The sequence below is a fragment of the Gymnoscopelus microlampas genome, assembly GCF_963454915.1.
Source record: "Gymnoscopelus microlampas genome assembly, chromosome: 18".
NCBI lineage: Eukaryota > Metazoa > Chordata > Actinopteri > Myctophiformes > Myctophidae > Gymnoscopelus > Gymnoscopelus microlampas.
Window position 1 is genome coordinate 48,918,456 of NC_139955.1, and position 20,692 is coordinate 48,939,147.

Sequence of the window (20,692 nt, forward strand, 5' to 3'; positions counted from 1 at the left end):
ACACACACACACACACACACACACACACACACACACACACACACACACACACACACAAACACACACACATAAACATCTATTTATGTCAGCACTGTTTTTGTTTTTGGTGGGGTTTCTAGTCTGAGATCAGTGGGTTTTCCCCCCTTTTTCTGAAAAGACAGACAGGCAGACCAAATGAGGTACAGTACATTGGACAGACAGACAGACAGACAGACAGACAGACTGAATAATAATATTATTAATTATTGTTTAGCTGTAATAATCAACTGTTTTCTCTTTTCTTTTCACTGAGCCCATTCTAATGAATTATTAATCTCTCTCAAAAGAATGTTGTACTTGTAAAGCACCCATGTACTTTATAACCGGACACTGACTGCAGAGTGTTTGCAATGCAAACGTTGCATACATTTGAATATTTGCAATTCACGTTACTATATACTTCCTGAGAATTGAATTGTGAACTGCTTACTAACTTACTTACCGTACTTATTATTTGAAATATGAAGGCTTTACTTTTGGACAAAATTCGCTACCAGGCTGTGACAGCAAAGAAGTTAATTAAAATAAGTGTAATGACGTCACATGCCAAGTTTGCCGTGTCCACTTTGTTTCTGTGCCCAGTGTCATTTTAGTGCCCAGTTTTCTCCTGGGCCCATATTATGTTTGGTGCCCACTACTACCACTTCTCCTAGAACGCAATAAACATTAGAGCAACAGGGACCTCTGCTGGTACATAATAGTATATACATATACGTCCGCATGAAGTATAGCCTGGTAAACCCTCCCTCCGGAAATCTCATTTCCATTTGATTCACTCCTGGAATGAAATGGAAATGGGATTTCCGGAGGGAGGGTTTACCAGGCTAACTGTATGTAGCGCACGGCGGATTTGTAAACCGAAAGTATTTTATTCTTTAATAAAATGGCGTCTAACTTTAAGTCCTTTGTTTTGTCTCTACTCAGTGTTTGTGTTAAACCATGGACAGGGATTTATGTCAAACTGATCCTGATCATATGGAGCAGCTGTTACAACACATCTGTGACAGGTAACTTTAAATGTTATTTACACTGTGTGTGAGTTTACTGAGTTATGAAGTTATGATAACAATAAGGGCGGGGTTGTAAGTTGTGTTAAAGTAGGCCCGCAGTAGGCCTATTGTGTTCTCAGCTTATAGTTTTCTTCTTTCTTTAGAAATGTTTTTCTCCCTCCCTCATAAAATGTAATTATGTATTTGATAAAAGTTTGTTTTTGGTAAATTAAACTATAGTCCTATTCCCTCTGCTTTGTGTCTCAGTTACTCAAAGACATTGAAATAAATATGTCCCAGTCAGTCATATCAAAATGATGCATAATGTACAAAGTTATCCGCAACTTTATCTCGTTTAAGTTTCAGCTTAGACCATTCATGAAACAGAAAAGTCCTGTTATATCTTTCTGTTTGATGAATTGACTGCCAATGGAGCAGGTAATTGCGCTGGTTTCAGCCATAGACTGTATAAATGAGAGGTTTCAGCACACCCCAACCCCCTCTTGTGTGTTGGCTGGTGAGGCGCGTCCTAGTGAGACCTGATAGAATGGGTTTCATTGCGCACATATGGTTCTTATCAGTGTGTCGTTGTCTGTTAAGGGGTGTATACACGTCTGCGCGGTTGGGACCGCAACTATACACGTCTGTGGTTTAGCTGCGGTGTGTCAAGTGGCTTGCGTCTCTGCACAGCGACACCGCTCTTGGGGAAGAGTGGGCACCAGGAAAGGTGGGCACCGGGATAACTGGGACATGTGGGCACTTAGGGGTGGAGATAACTGGGCAATAGGTAGAGTGGTGAAAGGTGGGCACTAGCCTAGGGACATGTGGGTACCTGGACGATTGGGCACTTAGGAGTGGAGAATCTGGAGATAACTGGGCACCTGAACAAGTGGGCACAATGAAAGGTGGGCACTAGGAAGACTGGGCACCTGAATTAGGATTTGTGTCCACAAGTGTTTTTTTTGAGAGTGTGTAACACTCTCTAAGGGCAGGTACACACTGTAGGACTTGTAAAGTGGTCGGGGATTCATCTGATCGTTAAGCATTACACACTGCAGGAGTTTATTTCTTGAAATGGGCTGTCATATATCGTTGTGGTTCACACTATAGATTGATCCCCGACCAGGGATTACACACTGTAGGATAGTTCACTAGGATGCTATCCAGAGTCAGACCCAATACATACATTTGTTTTTATTCCAATTCATTTTAATCGACGTCTCCCATGGTATATAGAACACATTTGGGCCCTTATAAGTCACATCTGCATGGTATATGCCCCTCTCTCTCTCTCTCTCTCTCTCTCTCTCTCTCTCTCTCTCTCTCTCTCTCTCTCTCTCTCTCTCTCTCTCTCTCTCTCTCAGCAGTGTTGCCATGTCCACTTATTATAAGCGACTTTAAGGGATTGTTTTTCTGTAAAGTTACTTGAAAGTGCTTGCTTATTTGGCCTTGTGTCCTAATGTTGTTTGAACCAGTTGTTCTCAAACATTTTCATGGCAAGGACCCCAAATTAATATTTATCCATAGACCCCCATACAAGATCTGTGTGGATTTGGAAAATATTCCACAATTTTCAATTTACTTCAAGATTTTCTTCTTTGAAAATAGCCGATCTACAACGCGAGCTTGTAGATCGGCTATTTTCAAATATGCAATGTATTTGTATATAGGGTTAAAGTGCTCATGTGGCCTGCCCTGTAGTCGCTTTTGTTGGGCTTGTTTTCATAGATCTGGTTGCTTGTTTCTCTCGCAAAATCTGGCAACAACAAAAAAAAATCACGGGTTCCAGTGGCTAGACTGTGACAGACAGTCAGACACGCTGCTCACGCACACTCTCTTTCTCATTCAGTTTTATAATGTTTAACTTAAAACAGGACTGGACGGTAATATTGCGGGGGAGGGTCTGTTTGTTGCTGTTTGGTCAGGTCCATTGATCCTCTCCTAGCCATGGTGGCTGCTGTAATGTGCTCTCATTGGCTGTGGCCAGTGGCGGAACAACTCAAAGCCGAGGCACAGCACAGTGATCAGGCCCCCCCTGCGCATGCACGCACGCGCAAAAACAAATGCGGGTTTTGGGCGGATTCGGTCTCTTTTTGGGGGACTTTTTGTCACTTTATTTCGGTTTTAGGGTAGAGTTTGGTTAGGGTTATGTTGTTTTTTGTTTAATTCTTATTTTTCAATATTATTTTAATGATGATAATGCTTTAAATGAGAGGCGGAGAGGCGGAGCACGTCCATGTGATCTGACGGCCCGGCCCCCCCAGGGTCGCAGGCCCGGAGGCGGCCGCCTCCCTGGCCTCCCCGGACGCGCCGCCACTGGCTGTGGCGCAGATCTCCTTGCAGATTTATCTCAGACCCTTTCATACTGTATGATACTGTGTCATGTCCAGTCGGGGACATAGCCGAATATCTAACCTGGTAGATATTTGAAAACGGTCGGGAAGCCATCGCCGAGCGTAATTATCGTAGCCGTCTCGTCTCTCGCAGAGCCTTTCACACACAGCGACCAAAACCTCGCCGATCACAGCCCGATCTGCGTCAGATCGGGGGCTTTGTCGGCAAGCGCCAAAAAAGGTCCCAGACAGCATAATCGGACCAAATATCCTGCAGTGTGTACCTGCCTTTAGAAAGCCTGAATGGAATGTGGGCGTCCCCTGGTACGTTCTTTACGTCAGTGCATTCAGTGCATTCATAGTTTGAGACGTTTCTTATGCGTGATTAGGGCCAAGAGGCTATTCATCCTCCAGAGGGAAGCAGTGAACGTACGTCAGGTTGAGCTCAGAGCTCAACCTGACGGATGACATAATCGACGGACAAACATCCCCCCTCCCCTTTTTGGTCCCCCCCTCCGTTCCTTATGCTTACTTAAAGGACGACTTCACCGATTTTCATATCTCATGAGTATTAGTGAGGACCTATTATATGAAGATAGGTTGAAAATGGGTGAAGTCATCCTTTAAGGGTCTTACGTCAAGTATGAATAGGTGCTTAAAGACTGGTGGTTGCTGTTTGTCCCTGTTTCTAAAACGTTGTTGATAATTGGTATGAGTTATTGGTTGATATATTTCACACACACTCTCACATTGGATGAATATCCAATTAATTCTTGTTTAACTTAACATAGCTTTAGCATGCTGCTTTGTTGTTGGTGATATATAACCCACTGTTCTTTAAACCCCCAACACAACTCAACAATGAGGTCAAAAGTACATATACGAGTTTATTTGCCAAAATAACTGAGGTTAAAAGAGAGATAAGCAGGTTTACGTTATCAATAGACGTTTTTTCTTTTTTTAAAGAATCAAGCTACAAGCAAGTCTCTCACCAACTCTCATCTATGACAATTAATTATGCATTATTTCAATAGCCTACCGGTCCTAAATGAGCAATGCAGAGCTAGTCTCACAGCTCTATTTTGGGTATTAGCTGGATTTGATTTAGTTGTTTAGATGCATTAGGTGATCTTATCTACTGTGGCTTACAAGAACAGAGTAAACTACATAAACTCTATTGAAATAACTAGAGGTTACGAATGTAACCCCGGTTTTAGTAGGTTTGGAGTTTACTACTCACTATGGGATATCAGCGCCCCCAGGCGATGTACAGAGCAACACACACGCTCCCGATGCCAATACACTGATTGGCTTAGGGTATGTCACGAGTCCGGAAGACCCGGGAGTACAAAAGCTCCACGTGACATAGGCTCTTCCTCTTAACATTCACCTCTCTGCATGCCAAATGCGCACAGAAAGGGGTGTCTGGTGAGTAGTAAACTCCAAACCTACTAAAACCGGGGTTACATTCGTAACCTCTAGTTTTACCACGGTTTTCCGTTTACTACTCACTATGGGATTCATAAACCCCCCTTGAGGTAATGAGCCACACAACCCTGACAGGCCCGCACGCCCCTCAGCCCCTAGGTCCCGCCCACACGGACGTGACCTACGGCCCCACGGGCGCCCCCAACCCTGGGGCGCGGGATAGATAATAAAGACTAGGCCCTGACAGGCTCCAGAGTCCGCCTATTTACTAACAGGCAGACACAGGCCTGCCTCATAACTCAATATGAGGAACAGGGCCCCATCTCCTGGGAGCCAGCCCAGCTGGTCTCATGGAAACCCCAGAGGAAGTCGAGAGATAGGGAGAAAAGCCCCAAGCCTACTCCCTTCCCTTCACTGGCCTGGAGGCATCTGCTACGCCTAGGACCGCGCGCGCCAAGGACGCCGCCGCCACGTCCAGGCTGTAAAAGGCCGCAAAAGTCGAAGGAGACGACCAATTTGCCGCTGCACAGATCTCCTGGATCGAAGCTCCCTTGTAGAGAGCCCAGGACGCAGCCATGCCTCTAGTAGAGTGGGCCCTCAGACCCCCCGGGACTGGGGCCCCACTGCTCACATAAGCTAGCTTAATGGCATCTCGGATCCATCTAGAAAGCGTCGTCTTAGTGACCGCCTTCCTCTGAACCCCCACGCCAAAAGAGACAAAGAGTTGCGTCGATGAACGATTGGCCGCTGTCCTCTGACAATAGAGCTTCAGGGCTCTCACTGGACAGAGACAATGCAACCGCTTATCCTCCGCCGAAACGAAGGGAGGCGGATGAAAAACCACCAACTCAACCGGGTCTGGGGCCACCACCCCGGTCTTTGTAACGAACGTCAGGTTGGGTTTAAGCAAAACCCTTCTGTCGTTGTTCAGGAACTTCATGCACTCCGGACTCACCGAGAGCGCGTGCATGTCGCTGACCCGTTTAGCCGTAAACAGGGCCACCAAGAGGACCGTTTTGAGACTGACGATCCTCAAATCAGCAGACTCAAAAGGCTCGAACGGGGGACGGCACAGTGCATCCAGCACCACCGTCAGATCCCAGACTGGGAACAGTGGCCTGTTAACCGGTCTAGCTCTCCTGGCTCCGCAACCGGCGCACTAAGGGATGCTGGCCCACCGTCTTGCCATCGAACGCCTCGTGGCAAGCCGAAATGGCCGCTAAATACACCTTTACTGCTGAGAAGGATAAATCCCGGGCTAACCTTTTTTGTAGAAAGTGAGAATGCTACACACCGAGGCCTGGAAAGCCATCACCACCGGTGACTGCTCCAGACACCAAGATGCGAACATATTCCATCTAACATCATAAGCATTCCTCGTGGACACGGCCCTCGCGCCCTGAATGGTAGCCACCACGTCAGCGGGGGGGCCACACGAGCTCAAAATTGCCCTCTTCACGGGCCAACCCACAGGTCTAGGTCCTGAGGGCGTCCGTGGGACACCTCGTCCCCTCCCTGCCGCAGCAGGTCCACGAGGACAGGGAGGGCCAGAGGCACGTCTTAAAGGAGCGGAGTTATCTCCGATCTCCACGTGCCCCACGCTGGGACCACCGGCAACACCGACAAACCCAGGAGTCTGATCCTCTCCAACGTAGGAAGGATCAACTCCATTGGCGGGAAGGCATAAAGCAGTTCGCTCGGCCAACTGTGTGCCAAGGCGTCCATGCCCATGGAGCGGTCCCCCGCCTTCACTGAGAAAAAACGAGAACACTTCGCGTTCTCTTCGGAAGCAAACAAATCGATCTGGGGGCGGCCAAACCTACACCAGATTTGGTCCGCCACTTTCGGATCGAAAACCACTCTCCGTAACGGAGACCGCCTCTGGACAGCAGGTCCGCTCCGCGGTTCTGGAGGCCCGGCACATGAGACGCCTGTATGGATGCGAGTCGTGAATCGCACCATAGCGTCATCTGCGGGTTAGACCGTCCAACACGAAATCACAGCTCCTATACTGACCCCCTGGGACAGAAAGGTTGCTCGTGACCATGGTCTGAGTGCCTCCATGCACCATGGAGACACCGTCACTGAGCGACGACCTGAGGTGGGCGGGATCCGAAGAGCCCTCAGCCACCTCTGAGCAGGTCCCATGTAGAGCCTGCCTTAGCGGATTAAGTGAGTGGCCGAAGCCAGAAGACCCACCGCTTAAATGCATTGTTTGTAAGTAACTTGACGCCCCTGGCGGAAAGACCTCACAAAGCCAAAACGCTGTCTATCCTCTCCTTGGATAGGCGTGCCCTGAGCGTGTTCGAGTCCAGCGAGATCCCCAAGAAGGTGGCCCGCTGGGACGGAACCAGAACGCTCATCTGGGCGTTGATTGTGAAACCCAGTGACGTCAGGTGGGAGATGACCACGGCCGTGTGCCGCGCCACCTCCCCCTCCGAGCCCGCGGCTATTAACCAGACGTCGATGTAGGTCGACAGACGGATTCCCTGTCTCCGTAGTGGAGCAATGGCCGCATTGGTACACTTTACGAACACCCGCGGGCTCAATGACATACCAAAAGGGAGAACCATGTACTCGTACACTTCCCTTTTGTAGCCGAAGTGCAGGAAATTTCTGTGTGGAGGCCAGATTGGAACGTGGAGGCAAGCAACCTAGAGGTCGATGCCCGTCCACCAGTGCCCCTGACGTACCGTTCGCAACGGCTTCACGGTCGTCAACATTGAAAAGGAACCCATTAGGCACTTGTTGAGGCCCTTCAGATTCAGAGAGGGCCGTACGCCCCCCCCCCTTTTCTTCTCATCAGAAAAAAGTTTTGAACAGAAAACCCCAGTTGGTTCTGATTTGTAGATATTTCTCTGATGACGCCCTTGCTCAGGAGAGAGGCCTCCTCTCTCAGAGTCAAGGCTGCTTCTATCTTCCGCATGAGAGAGAAACACTCGTCAGACATAGGAAGTAACACAAGGCATATGGAAAACACACCAGTGCAACCACAATGTGTTGTTGTTGTTGTTCAGGGGAGCTGATCAGTACAACCACAGTGTGTTACTGCTGTACTGAGCTTAACCAGTAAAAACACAGTGCAACGCTGATGTACTGGGAAAGTAAACAGATTCGGATTGCAACCCTCCCAAAAGCTGCTCACCGAGCGAGCGAGTCGGGAGGGGGCGCCGCTGTTATCAGTCCCGTGGACAACGTGCCCGTTTCCACTGGGACCGATGACGTCGCCACGCGGTCCAGTGGACTCGTACTGTGGCGTCCGCTAGTGTCTACCATGCTGTGAAACAGGCCTGACAGGCACAACGGCTCATAGGAGGTCATCGACCCGGGGACCCCCTGGGACCCCTAGCGTCGTGACCTCCTGACCGGGGCAGGATAATGTGCTTGTGTATTTTAGGACATTGTTAATGGAACAAAATAAAGCACAGAGACAGTATAAACAGCATGAACAGTTTTAACATACTCTTATGGAAAACAATTTATGTGTGTCTCAAAGCACAAAGTGCTCATACGAGGCCATCGACCCGGGGACCCCCTGGGACCCCTAGCGTTGTGACCTCCTGACCGGGGCTGGATAATATGCTTGTGTATTTTAGGACATTTTTAATGAAACAAAATAAAGCACAGAGACAGTGTAATCAACATAAACAGTTTTACATACTCTTATGAAAACAATTTATGTGTGTCTCAAAGCATCCGATGAACCGGAGCCTCCATCGTGGTAGTGCAGACAAAGGGCTAACTAGCTTAGCTTGTAAGCTCAGCCTAGCCTAGTCTAGCCTAGCTACAGGTCGCTTTAAGCCTTTAGCTGCTACCTGAAGCTGTTTGGCTAACCAAGAGCTACCACCGCAGCGTTGTTTTTAGGGGGGGGCTGGCTAAGCGCTGCACCAAAACAACACTGCTCTTTAACTGTGTCCATAGGAGGCCATCGACCCGGGGACCCCCTGGGACCCCTAGCGTTGTGACCTCCTGACCGGGGCTGGATAATATGCTTGTGTATTTTAGGACATTTTTAATGAAACAAAATAAAGCACAGAGACAGTGTAATCAACATAAACAGTTTTACATACTCTTATGAAAACAATTTATGTGTGTCTCAAAGCACCCGATGAACCGGAGCCTCCATCGTGGTAGTGCAGACAAAGGGCTAACTAGCTTAGCTTGTAAGCTCAGCCTAGCCTAGTCTAGCCTAGCTACAGGTCGCTTTAAGCCTTTAGCTGCTACCTGAAGCTGTTTGGCTAACCAAGAGCTATGGCCACCGCAGCGTTGTGTTTAGGGGGGGGCTGGCTAAGCGCTGCACCAAAACAACACTGCTCTTTAACTGTGTCGATGTTAGTGAGGCTAGTTAGCCGCTACGTGAAACAACAGCAGCCAGACTGGAGGCTATGCTAACCTAGCATGTACCATAGCTGGTGACGGCTAACTCACCAGGAAAGAGGAGACGTTGACATCCGTTTCCATGGAAACAGGTGACGTCGACACCTAATCCACCGTTAGGGACAGTGAAGGGAAGTAGCGCTGGTCCTGACGGTAAGCGCGTGGGGGTCACGTGACTGAGTACGGAAGCATCCCACGCTGCTCCCTTGGTGTTTACAAAGTCCGTCGCCATCTTATCTAGGCCCCTTGGCCTGGCTGGAGGAGGCGACGGAGCCGCCTTCCCTGAAGGAAGCGCTCTGTCGCCCCCCAGAGGCTGGCGTGACACGGTACTCAACAGATTGTAAACACAGCGGGTCACTGGGTCCGACCCTTGACCCGGCGGCCATTTGTGAACCCTCCGTCCCACAGTGACGCTCTGGTGCCCCCTAGTGGACAGAGGGTACAAACCGGCGTGGCCGGGCTACCTAGTTTAGCTTTAGCTTAGCCTAGTTTAGCCTTTAGCTTAGCCTAGCTTAGCTTATTCTAGCTACAGGTAGCACTTAGCTTTCAGCTGACCAGCTAGTAAGGTTTATATTACCTGCATTTTATTCAAGCATGTCTACAATGTATCCCAGCAGCGTTTGGAAAGTCGCCAAGGGACAGTCCAAGCGCTTTGGGCTTATAAGGGGGGGTTATCAACACGGGGACCACCTAGTGATCCCAATGAGTCGATGCCCCCCGACAGTTGTTGAAAACAGGCAGAGAAGTATCCCATTAGTGTCTATCATGCTGTCAAGTCAGGCCTGACAGGCACAATGGGCACAATGGGCTTATTAGAGGAGGCCATCAACGCCCGGGGACCCCCTGGGACCCCTATTGTCGTGACCTCCTGACCGGGGCTGGATATTGTGCTTGTGTATTTTGGGAATTTTTAATGGAACAAAATAAAGCACAGAGACAGTGGAAACAGCATAAACAGTTCAACATACTCTTATGAAAACGTTTTATGTGTCTCAAAGCACCCGATGAATCTTTTCGCGGTTGTTCTTCATCCAGGAGCTCTCACGCTGGATGTCGGCGTATAGTCTCGTCCTTCGTGGTACAGACGCCGGCCAGAGGAGGCTAACGAGCTGGTGTTGTCCTAGAGAGCAAGCTAAGCTAGAACAGCGCTGCTAACAACCTGTTGCTTAGTGAGGCTAGCCATTCGTTGAAACCAGCCGCCACAGGATCGAGGATCTCTTCCTCGGTTGAGGCCTCACCGTTGTCTCGTCTAGTCCAGCCGACTAGGGTCCTAGCCCTGACAAGCCGAGCGTTGAGTTGAGGAACGGTGAACATCGCGCAGTTCGGGCACGCATCTGGCTCGCCCGGGTGGGTCCCGGCGCAGAACGCGTGATCGACCCCCCAGCAGTGGATGCAGACGCGGTGGGGGTCGTCTGCGGCGACGAGGAGGTCGCTGTCCGCGAACCCGCCACTCCTCGGTGGTTCCATCTTGGTCCTCGGTCTGGGAAAACAACAGGCTAAAGGCCTAGCTAGTAGCCTAGCTCCTAGCGTTAGCCTAGCAACTCGGTTAGCTTACATAGCCGCTAACCGGCGTTTCTTCAAAACAGACCAAGAATGAATGAAAACACTTAGAAGATAATTCAGGAAAATTTTTACATAAGTCTCGGGAGATGACTTATAAGTAGCAAGATTTTTCCCGTGGGGAATACTCCTTATTCCCGCTTTGGGTTACGTCGAAAAAATCTTTTTACTTAACTGTTGTGTGTGATAGCTGTCTGCGCATTCGCATGCAGAGTGGTGAAAAGAGGAAGAGCCTATGTCACGTGGAGCTTTTGTACTCCCGGGTCTTCCGGACTCGTGACATACCCTAAGCCAATCAGTGTATTGGCATCGGGAGCGTGTGTGTTGCTCTGTACATCGCCTGGGGGCGCTGATATCCCATAGTGAGTAGTAAACGGAAAACCGTGGTAAAACTAGGCAGGCGGTCAGGTAGTTTTAAGAAAACAATTAAGTGCTACAAAGTAGGATAGTAGGTAACATTAAACCTTCAATCTGTCTAAACCAGTCTCCTCAAATATTTTGGGGGTCCCCAGATGATTAGCTTAATGTGCAACATTGTTTTTCTCACTTTAAACAGTAAACAGTAAACAAACCAACATAAAAGTATAAGTGTATATACACAGGGTATCTGCACATTTATAAAGTTACAATGTAATTACTTTCAAAGACCTTTTTAATTCCGCTAAAATAATTTTAAAAAGGAAGAAAATAAGATCCTTACTGTGTCAAAAATAACCAACAAACTATAGTATAAAATGTTGCCAAGTTGCGAAATATTAATAATAATATATAAGAAAAAGGGGAAAAAAATGAAAATAGACGATCTACGAGGCATTGTGGGCTTGTAGATCTGCTATTTTCACAATTTGACTCTGTGGAACTGAGTCAAACAAAACGTAATGCCTCAAATATGATTATTTTGGGGGGTCCCCAGGTCAAATATGATTATTTTGGGGGGTCCCCAGGTCAAATATGATTATTTTGGGGGGTCCCCAGTTCAAATATGATTATTATGGGGGTTGTGACCTGAAAAGGTTGAGCATCACTGGTCTGAACAACATACTAAGATAGTATTGATGACATGTTAACACTTAACAGCATACATACTAAAGTAAACTAAACTAAAAGAATATTTTAAGATTATTATCACCACTAAAGCAGTTTTATTTGGTTTCGTTTCAAGGACAACAGGTGATCGGGTCTCAGCCTGTTCTGGTCAGAGAGGGAGATGATGTGATCCTTCCATGTCACATTAAACCTGCTGTCAACATGGAGAGGAAGACAGTGGAGTGGACCAGACCTGACCTAGACCCAGAGTTTGTGTTTCTCCTCCAAGATGGACGTCACATCACTGACGTTGTGAACCCCTTGTACCAACGGAGGACATCCCTGTTTGCTGAGGAGCTGCAGCATGGGAACCTCTCACTGAAACTGACCAGGGTGAAGTTCTCAGATGAGGGGACCTACACGTGTTCTGCACCAACCCTACGCAGCAACAGTTTGATCCAGCTCCTTGTTGGTAAGATTTAATGGCTCATTATATAAATAAGATTGTGTGTGTGTGTGTGTGTGTGTGTGTGTGTGTGTGTGTGTGTGTGTGTGTGTGTGTGTGTGTGTGTGTGTGTGTGTGTGTGTGTGTGTGCGTGCGTGCGTGCGTGTGTGATTCAGAGCTTTACTGTAGAAATGGCATTCTAACAACCAAACCATAACATAACTCTGTTCAGCATGTGTTTGATTTGTTTGAACAATCATTTTCTACCTTATGCCATGTCAAATAAAATAATGTAAGGTATTTAGACAAGGAAAGACTTCCCTTCCATGGTAAAGGATTAGTCACACTTGTAGAAGCCATTTCACTGTTTTACTTTATTAGTATTATTATAATTATCATTATAGTAGGCTAGTTGTTATTATTTGTCATTGTTAGTTTTGATAGATTATTGGTAGATGATATTGTAGATGATTTGTGATCACCAAGGGCACGCCTCTCCAGGCCTAATTAATTGATTGACAGAAAGGGCATACTGTATGTAGGTCAGGGTGATTGGTAAAGGGCTGCACCTGGGTGGACAGAGGCTGTTTACCAGCACAGCACAGTGCCAGAGCCACACACCAGAGAACAATGCTATGTCAGGAATAATCTGTTTCTATGCACATTTCTGGGATAAGTAAACCTGCAAGCTAAAACTTCAAGTTACTGTGTGAACAATGTGTTCTGTATGCCTGAGTACAACTATGAGTCTGGATGCATAGGTGGGTTTTGTTGATTTGTTTGGAGCCGATGAAATTGCCATTAAAACACTGTTACTGCAGTCATGCCTCGCTGTACGATGGTGGTGCTCACAGAAAATATCAGATCTATAAGCTCATAGAGCGTGGCACCAGCAAGCCGCTGTGAGCTTGGACATGTTATATTGTTGTCATGAAATGAAGTATAAATCAGGTTTATCAGCTCAGAGCAGACGTGACTCAGACCATGCCTGCTTGCATTGTGAGCTTGTAGATCTGCCATTTGTGACGAACGTTCCCCCCAGAATAGGGATGCTGGGGTTCACATGGTTAAGGGGGGAGGGGTTCTAAAACTCTCTACTAATCGCTACACATTATCTCTGAAGTCATGTGATCAAGATGTATCAGTCAGATTTTTCAGATTATATAACAAGTGGCTACGACTGCCTTCTAAAGTTGTGGACCCTGGGTAGACAACCCTGTTATAAATCAAAATAAGTCAATACTATAAAAGTGATTATTAATTTGATATCAAACTAGCACATAGTGTGGAGTATGGTTGAATACAGTGTATAATGTCAGTACACAGTAAATACTAAATATTGATTGAAATTGATTGAAATTTTTATTAGGCAAAAGAATGTAAAACAACACAGTTACATTTATAATGCTTTTGTCTAAAACGTCCGGCCAAAAAAGTCCTTGCGGACTTGTTTCCTTTGGGGTCCTTGAATTAATTTCATAGACATATATAGTAGCAACCAAACAGTTCAAAAATCAATCAATCAGTTCAAACACTAAATATTATGTTTAAATGCTCTGTAATGTAATGAACATAATGTCAGTACACACAGTAAACACTAAATATTATGTTTAAATGCTCTGTAATGTAATGAACATAATGTCAGTACACAGTAAACACTAAATATTATAGTTAAATACTCTGTAATGTAATGAACATAATGTCAGTACACAGTAAACACTAAATATTATGTTTAAATGCTCTGTAATGTAATGAACATAATGTCAGTACACAGTAAACACTAAATATTAAACAGTAATACATTTAATTTGTAACACTATATTTGACACATATCTCAAAGTGCTACATGGCATTAAAGAAGAAAATAGATTTAAAATAAAAAATCTGGTGAATGGTAAGAGATCCCCTCCCCAACTATACACAGCTATGAAAAAGTGTAACGTTTAAAAACACACAAAGGCATCAATAAGTCCATCTAGTTTAATGCCTTGTTAAAAAGAAAGGTTTTTGAGTCAACAGACTGTGGTGCTCTCAGATGGTCAGAGAGGGCGCTGTTCCACAGCCCAGGAGCAGCTGAGCTGAAGGCCTCCATAGAGCAGAGCTTAACCATAAACAGTGTTTATGGTTAGATGTAGTGTATACTGCTAGTGTAAAGTGTACAGTGTCTAATTCAGTCCATACTATCAGTAGACAATAACAGAGTACAGTGTGTAGTGCCAGCAGTCACAGAATACACTTAATAATGTTTGTGTTTTTACAGGTCAGTGATCTCTATAAATGTGTTTTTACAGGTCAGTGATCTCTATAAATGTGTTTTTACAGGTCAGTGATCTCTATAAATGTGTTTTTACAGGGTCAGGGTCTCATCCAGTGATCTCTTCAAATGGACCAACAGACGGTGGTGTATCTTTGTCATGTGACTCTGGCTGCTGGTATCCACAACCTGAGATGTCTTGGCTGGACGGTGATGGAACCCTCCTCTCTGCTGGACCCTCAGTGACAGAGACACGTCCTCCACACTGTTATGATGTCCAGAGGAATGTGACAGTGAGGACAGCAGGTCATGTGACCTGTAGAGTTCACCTGACACACATCAACCACACTGTTGAGACACGTTACATTCCAGGTAGGATAATTCATTATTACATCACTGTTTAACCTCTATAAACACTATTATACTGTTTAACACCTTGAGACACGTTACATCTCAGGTAGGATAATTAATTTACATGTTTTACTCTTAACACCTTGAGGAACGTCTATAGAGGAATCCACAGAGCGCTGCAGTGTCAGACTCCTGCTGCAGAGTCCTGCAACAGGCCGGGTACCCGCGGATACCCGACGGGTACCCGTGTTTGACGGGTGAAAACGGCTGAAATGTTTACTTAGATAAGATCACGGGGACGGGGACGGGCGGTACTGAACTAACCGCGGGCGGGTATCATTTTATTGTGAAAATCAGAGCGCACTGTTTCCGCCCAAACAACGTCACTTGTGTAACTTAACACAGCACAACTAGGAGAATGCCGGTCAGTCATTCTTAACTCACAAAAACACATTGAACATCCTGTTAAACCTTCAAATTAAAAATATCTGACGACGTAAACAACGACACATGTGTGCTGCGTAGATGGGCGTTCGCGCGCGTGGCTTAAGCTCGCTCCTCCGTCTTCACTTGATGTCTGTACGAACCTGACCACTGAATGTAGCGCTGTTGTTGAAGGCTGCTATCTTTTTCAACACACTTTTCAATAGGATTTACATTTTACTCATGTAATCACGGGTAAACGTGCGGACAACGGGTCGTTTATTTGACGGGCGGGGCCGGTCTGTTTCGTATTGTGAAATAATCACGGGTGACGGGTCGGTCTACGGATCTGATTATTGACGGGCGGGGCGGGCGCGGGTTCTCAAAATTGGACCCGTGCAGGACTCTGTCCTGCTGTGTTGTGCATTCTATGATTACGCCAGGGGAGCGCTCTGTGGATTCCTCTATAAACACTACCTGCCTTTGACAATGTCTACTTTAACCCATTAAAACCAGGAAAGAATCTGTGTCAGTTTAGATTTGAGTTATATTTAGCAACATAGGTTTTTCAGAAAACTCTTAGGAATTAGAACAGTGGTTCTCAAACATAGCAGATCTACCAGTGCGTGACTTTGTGCCACTCTGCAGGCTTGTACATCTGCTATTTTTTAACTTATTGAGCCCAAAGCAGCTCAATGTGTGAATGTATGGACATGGTGATTGTTCAGTCAATTTACATTTATCATTTTGTTGATGACTCTTCTATTATTAACGAGTAGAGCCTCTCCTCTGTTCTGAGGTGTTTTAGAGGAAGAGCGTTTGACTTTAAATATTCACTGATGGAACTTCCATTATCAAGCTCATTTAAGCAAAACATAAACGTCTCTTTAGTAATTATAGACAACAAGCTACATTCATAGATATATAAACCTAGATACTACACAGTGCATTCATAGATATATAAACCTAGATACTACACAGTACATTCATAGATATATAAACATAGATACTACACAGTACATTCATAGATATATAAACCTAGATACTACACAGTACATTCATAGATATATAAACCTAGATACTACACAGTACATTCATAGATATATAAACATAGATACTACACAGTACATTCATAGATATATAAACCTAGATACTACACAGTACATTCATAGATATATAAACCTAGATACTACACAGTACATTCATAGATATATAAACATAGATACTACACAGTGCATTCATAGATATATAAACCTAGATACTACACAGTACATTCATAGATATATAAACCTAGATACTACACAGTACATTCATAGATATATAAACATAGATACTACACAGTACATTCATAGATATATAAACATAGATACTACACAGTACATTCATAGATATATAAACATAGATACTACACAGTACATTCATAGATATATAAACATAGATACTACACAGTGTATTCATAGATATATAAACCTAGATACTACACAGTACATTCATAGATATATAAACATAGATACTACACAGTGCATTCATAGATATATAAACCTAGATACTACACAGTACATTCATAGATATATAAACCTAGATACTACACAGTACATTCATAGATATATAAACCTAGATACTACACAGTACATTCATAGATATATAAACCTAGATACTACACAGTGCATTCATAGATATATAAACCTAGATACTACACAGTACATTCATAGATATATAAACCTAGATACTACACAGTACATTCATAGATATATAAACCTAGATACTACACAGTACATTCATAGATATATAAACATAGATACTACACAGTACATTCATAGATATATAAACCTAGATACTACACAGTACATTCATAGATATATAAACCTAGATACTACACAGTGCATTCATAGATATATAAACCTAGATACTACACAGTACATTCATAGATATATAAACCTAGATACTACACAGTACATTCATAGATATATAAACATAGATACTACACAGTACATTCATAGATATATAAACATAGATACTACACAGTACATTCATAGATATATAAACATAGATACTACACAGTACATTCATAGATATATAAACCTAGATACTACACAGTACATTCATAGATATATAAACCTAGATACTACACAGTACATTCATAGATATATAAACATAGATACTACACAGTACATTCATAGATATATAAACATAGATACTACACAGTACATTCATAGATATATAAACATAGATACTACACAGTGTATTCATAGATATATAAACCTAGATACTACACAGTACATTCATAGATATATAAACATAGATACTACACAGTGTATTCATAGATATATAAACCTAGATACTACGCAGTACATTCATAGATATATAAACATAGATACTACACAGTGCATTCATAGATATATAAACCTAGATACTGCACAGTACATTCATAGATATATAAACCTAGATACTACACAGTACATTCATAGATATATAAACCTAGATACTACACAGTACATTCATAGATATATAAACCTAGATACTACGCAGTACATTCATAGATATATAAACATAGATACTACACAGTACATTCATAGATATATAAACCTAGATACTACACAGTACATTCATAGATATATAAACCTAGATACTACACAGTACATTCATAGATATATAAACCTAGATACTACGCAGTACATTCATAGATATATAAACATAGATACTACACAGTACATTCATAGATATATAAACCTAGATACTGCACAGTACATTCATAGATATATAAACCTAGATACCTCATTGGCCTCTGCAGTTCATTGGAGTGACCTGTAGTCAGTAGTCAGAGAGCTTGCCTTCTCCAAAATGGCGCCCGAGATACAGACACCTCAGAGCCAGAGGAGGCGTTTACCTTTATATGTCTATGAGATACAGACACCTCTACCTTTATATGTCTATGAGATACAGACACCTCTACCTTTATATGTCTATGAGATACAGACACCTCTACCTTTATATGTCTATGAGATACAGACACCTCTACCTTTATATGTCTATGAGATACAGACACCTCTACCTTTATATGTCTATGAGTGCATTGATCCAGTTTGTATCTCCCTCAGGCTGTGTGTGTGTGTGTGTGTGTGTGTGTGTGTGTGTGTGTGTGTGTGTGTGTGTGTGTGTGTGTGTGTGTGTGTGTGTGTGTGTGTGTGTGTGTGTGTGTGTGTGTGTGTGTGTGTGTGTGTGTGTGTGTTTGTGTGTGTGTGTGTGTGTGTGTAAAGACCTTGAACAGAGCAGGAGTGCTCTACAGACTGAGACGACTTAGTTTATTTCCCAGAGAGGCGAGTCGCCACTTGCCAACAACCATTACACCCACTAAAGCTCTCTGACAGCCTGAGCCTGTTAAGACATTAAATCAGTGTTACAACAGAGCAGTTCAATGTCAACGTTAGGAAACAAACACTCACTCTTTGTAATAAAGTTTAGCTCTCATGAGTGAGCTTTGATCTGGCTTCATTCACATTAACACAAAACAGGATGTAAAGAGAATGTTCTGTTAGTCTTTGGATGTTGTATGATATTGTGAGGGAATTGTATTAATATAGACGTTCGGGCCGCTACGCGGCCCGAACGTCTAGCGTGACGCGTCGTTCACTTTGCAGTGCCACCTTACAGGCACCTCACAGTGTGAGAGAGAGTTTTGTGCTCTCCTAAATCCACGGCAGGCTTTGAAAGTACCCACTTCAGAAAGAGGTGACGTGCATCACCTCTCCAATGACCAAAACCCACTTTGTGATTACTCAGACCTGGTATGGCAGACCTGTGGGGAGTGTGCAGTGGTGTACAATGTGAAAAGATAGTTGAAATCGCAGGAGATGAAGTTAGCAGTTTATTTGTGTAAAGGGTCGTCGGCGTGGGTTGTGTTGAGGATGGAAGCCGTCGAACTGGTGCATCCTACCTATTTATAGGTAGGATGTGATGTCATGCTGTCGTGAGATTACGTCACACTGGCGTGTCTCATCGTGATGTCACGACCGTGATGTCATATGACGTCACACTGGCTACATACAACGTTACAGACAACCGACATGGCGCAGGATTCAAATTGTATATATAGATAGATATAGTGAGTACAAAAGCTCAACTAAAATGCAATATTCTTTCCTCTCAATTAAATTCCTGCTCATCCGGGGCTCCCTGGTGGCCGAGGCTCTGAACTGCAGACCATGTAGCCCATAGGGTTAATGCTGCCCTGAACACATGTTTAAAGAGAAATATCCTTTAAGTTTTATAAACAGCACCCTGACCTTTAACCCATTAAGACTGGAAACGCATCTGCGTCATTTTATTTTTTAGCTATAACGATTATTTTATACGTTAGGGTTAGGGTTAGCAGATCTACAAGCTCATAGCACGGCACAGAGTGCCGTGCTATGAGCTTGTAGATCTGCTATTTTTGAAAAATCGTGAACATGTGTGCAAATCGGAATATATATTTTTTTAAAGCGAACATTTGTAACTCAAATCTTTGCTTCTGGGGGTCCCTGGAACAACATATTTTGAAATGGGGGTCCGCGACCAAAGCGTATAATTTTCGGGGTGACATGAAAAGGTTTGAGAACCACTGATATAGCAACAGAGGGTTTTTCAGAAAACTGTTTTTTGTAGAATCGGCCTCAGGTCTTAAGGGGTTGATATTAACCTATGAAAACAAAATGGAGGCTCTACTTATTTCATATTTTAGACCTAAAGGCTATTTTTCTCTCAAACGTCTCACAGTGGTAGAAGAGCATCTCAATGTCCACTGTCACTAATATGAAGCTGATTAACCACATGCTGTTGCTATGGTGATAACATACATAAACCTAATTATCTTTCCACTCAAACAGAGAGCGTCTCCTTCCCAAACCCCAATGGTTCTAATCAGCCCCCCGCCCACAGGAGTGGCCCAATTCACTCACAACTTGCTACAAAAATCGCTCATGAAAAACTATATAATCTCCTACATTCCATTTTCCACCTTCACATCTGTCTCCTTCTCTAATAATCAAAAAGTGCTATATATTTCATCTCGCACTTTACTTCCGGATGGTTCGTTTTGCACCTTTTTTTGCCACATCGGTCACGGGAAAGAAATAAGCGCTGCCGTGGTCTATGGAAACGAGCCCAAAAGTGCACCCAAATAAGCCCAAAATCGCTTATACAAACAGTCAGACCTGCCAACGCAGCCTACGCCAATCATGTGTGAGAGATCTACAAGCTATGGGGCAGTGACGCCACCGTATCTTAGCAACAACGACAGCGCTCACTCTCATTGGTCGTGTCATGCCAGGAGCAGTCTCCAGACAATGGCATCGCAGAGAGCTTGCTGTAGCCATCACATTCAGTCGCAGCAACGACGGACAGGGAGCTGTGATAGTGGCATGTAGCTAACGCTAACGTGGTTGTCATGCCTGCAGCGGCTGTGCAATCACTTTGTCAACAATGCACG

The 20,692-nt window shown here is 44.3% G+C and overlaps 1 protein-coding gene across 1 annotated transcript in view; it reads left to right on the forward strand.

Moving 5' to 3' along the window:
* LOC311034136 (uncharacterized protein) overlaps positions 1-20,692 on the forward strand; it is a gene marked incomplete at its 5' end in the record, with an annotated part of 210,172 nt that overhangs the window by 89,997 nt on the left and 99,483 nt on the right. Inside the window, one exon of the mRNA XM_084041883.1 lies at positions 14,551-14,823. Within this exon, the coding sequence (XP_083898009.1) occupies positions 14,551-14,823 (273 nt within the window). The remainder of the gene's footprint in view (positions 1-14,550; positions 14,824-20,692) is intronic.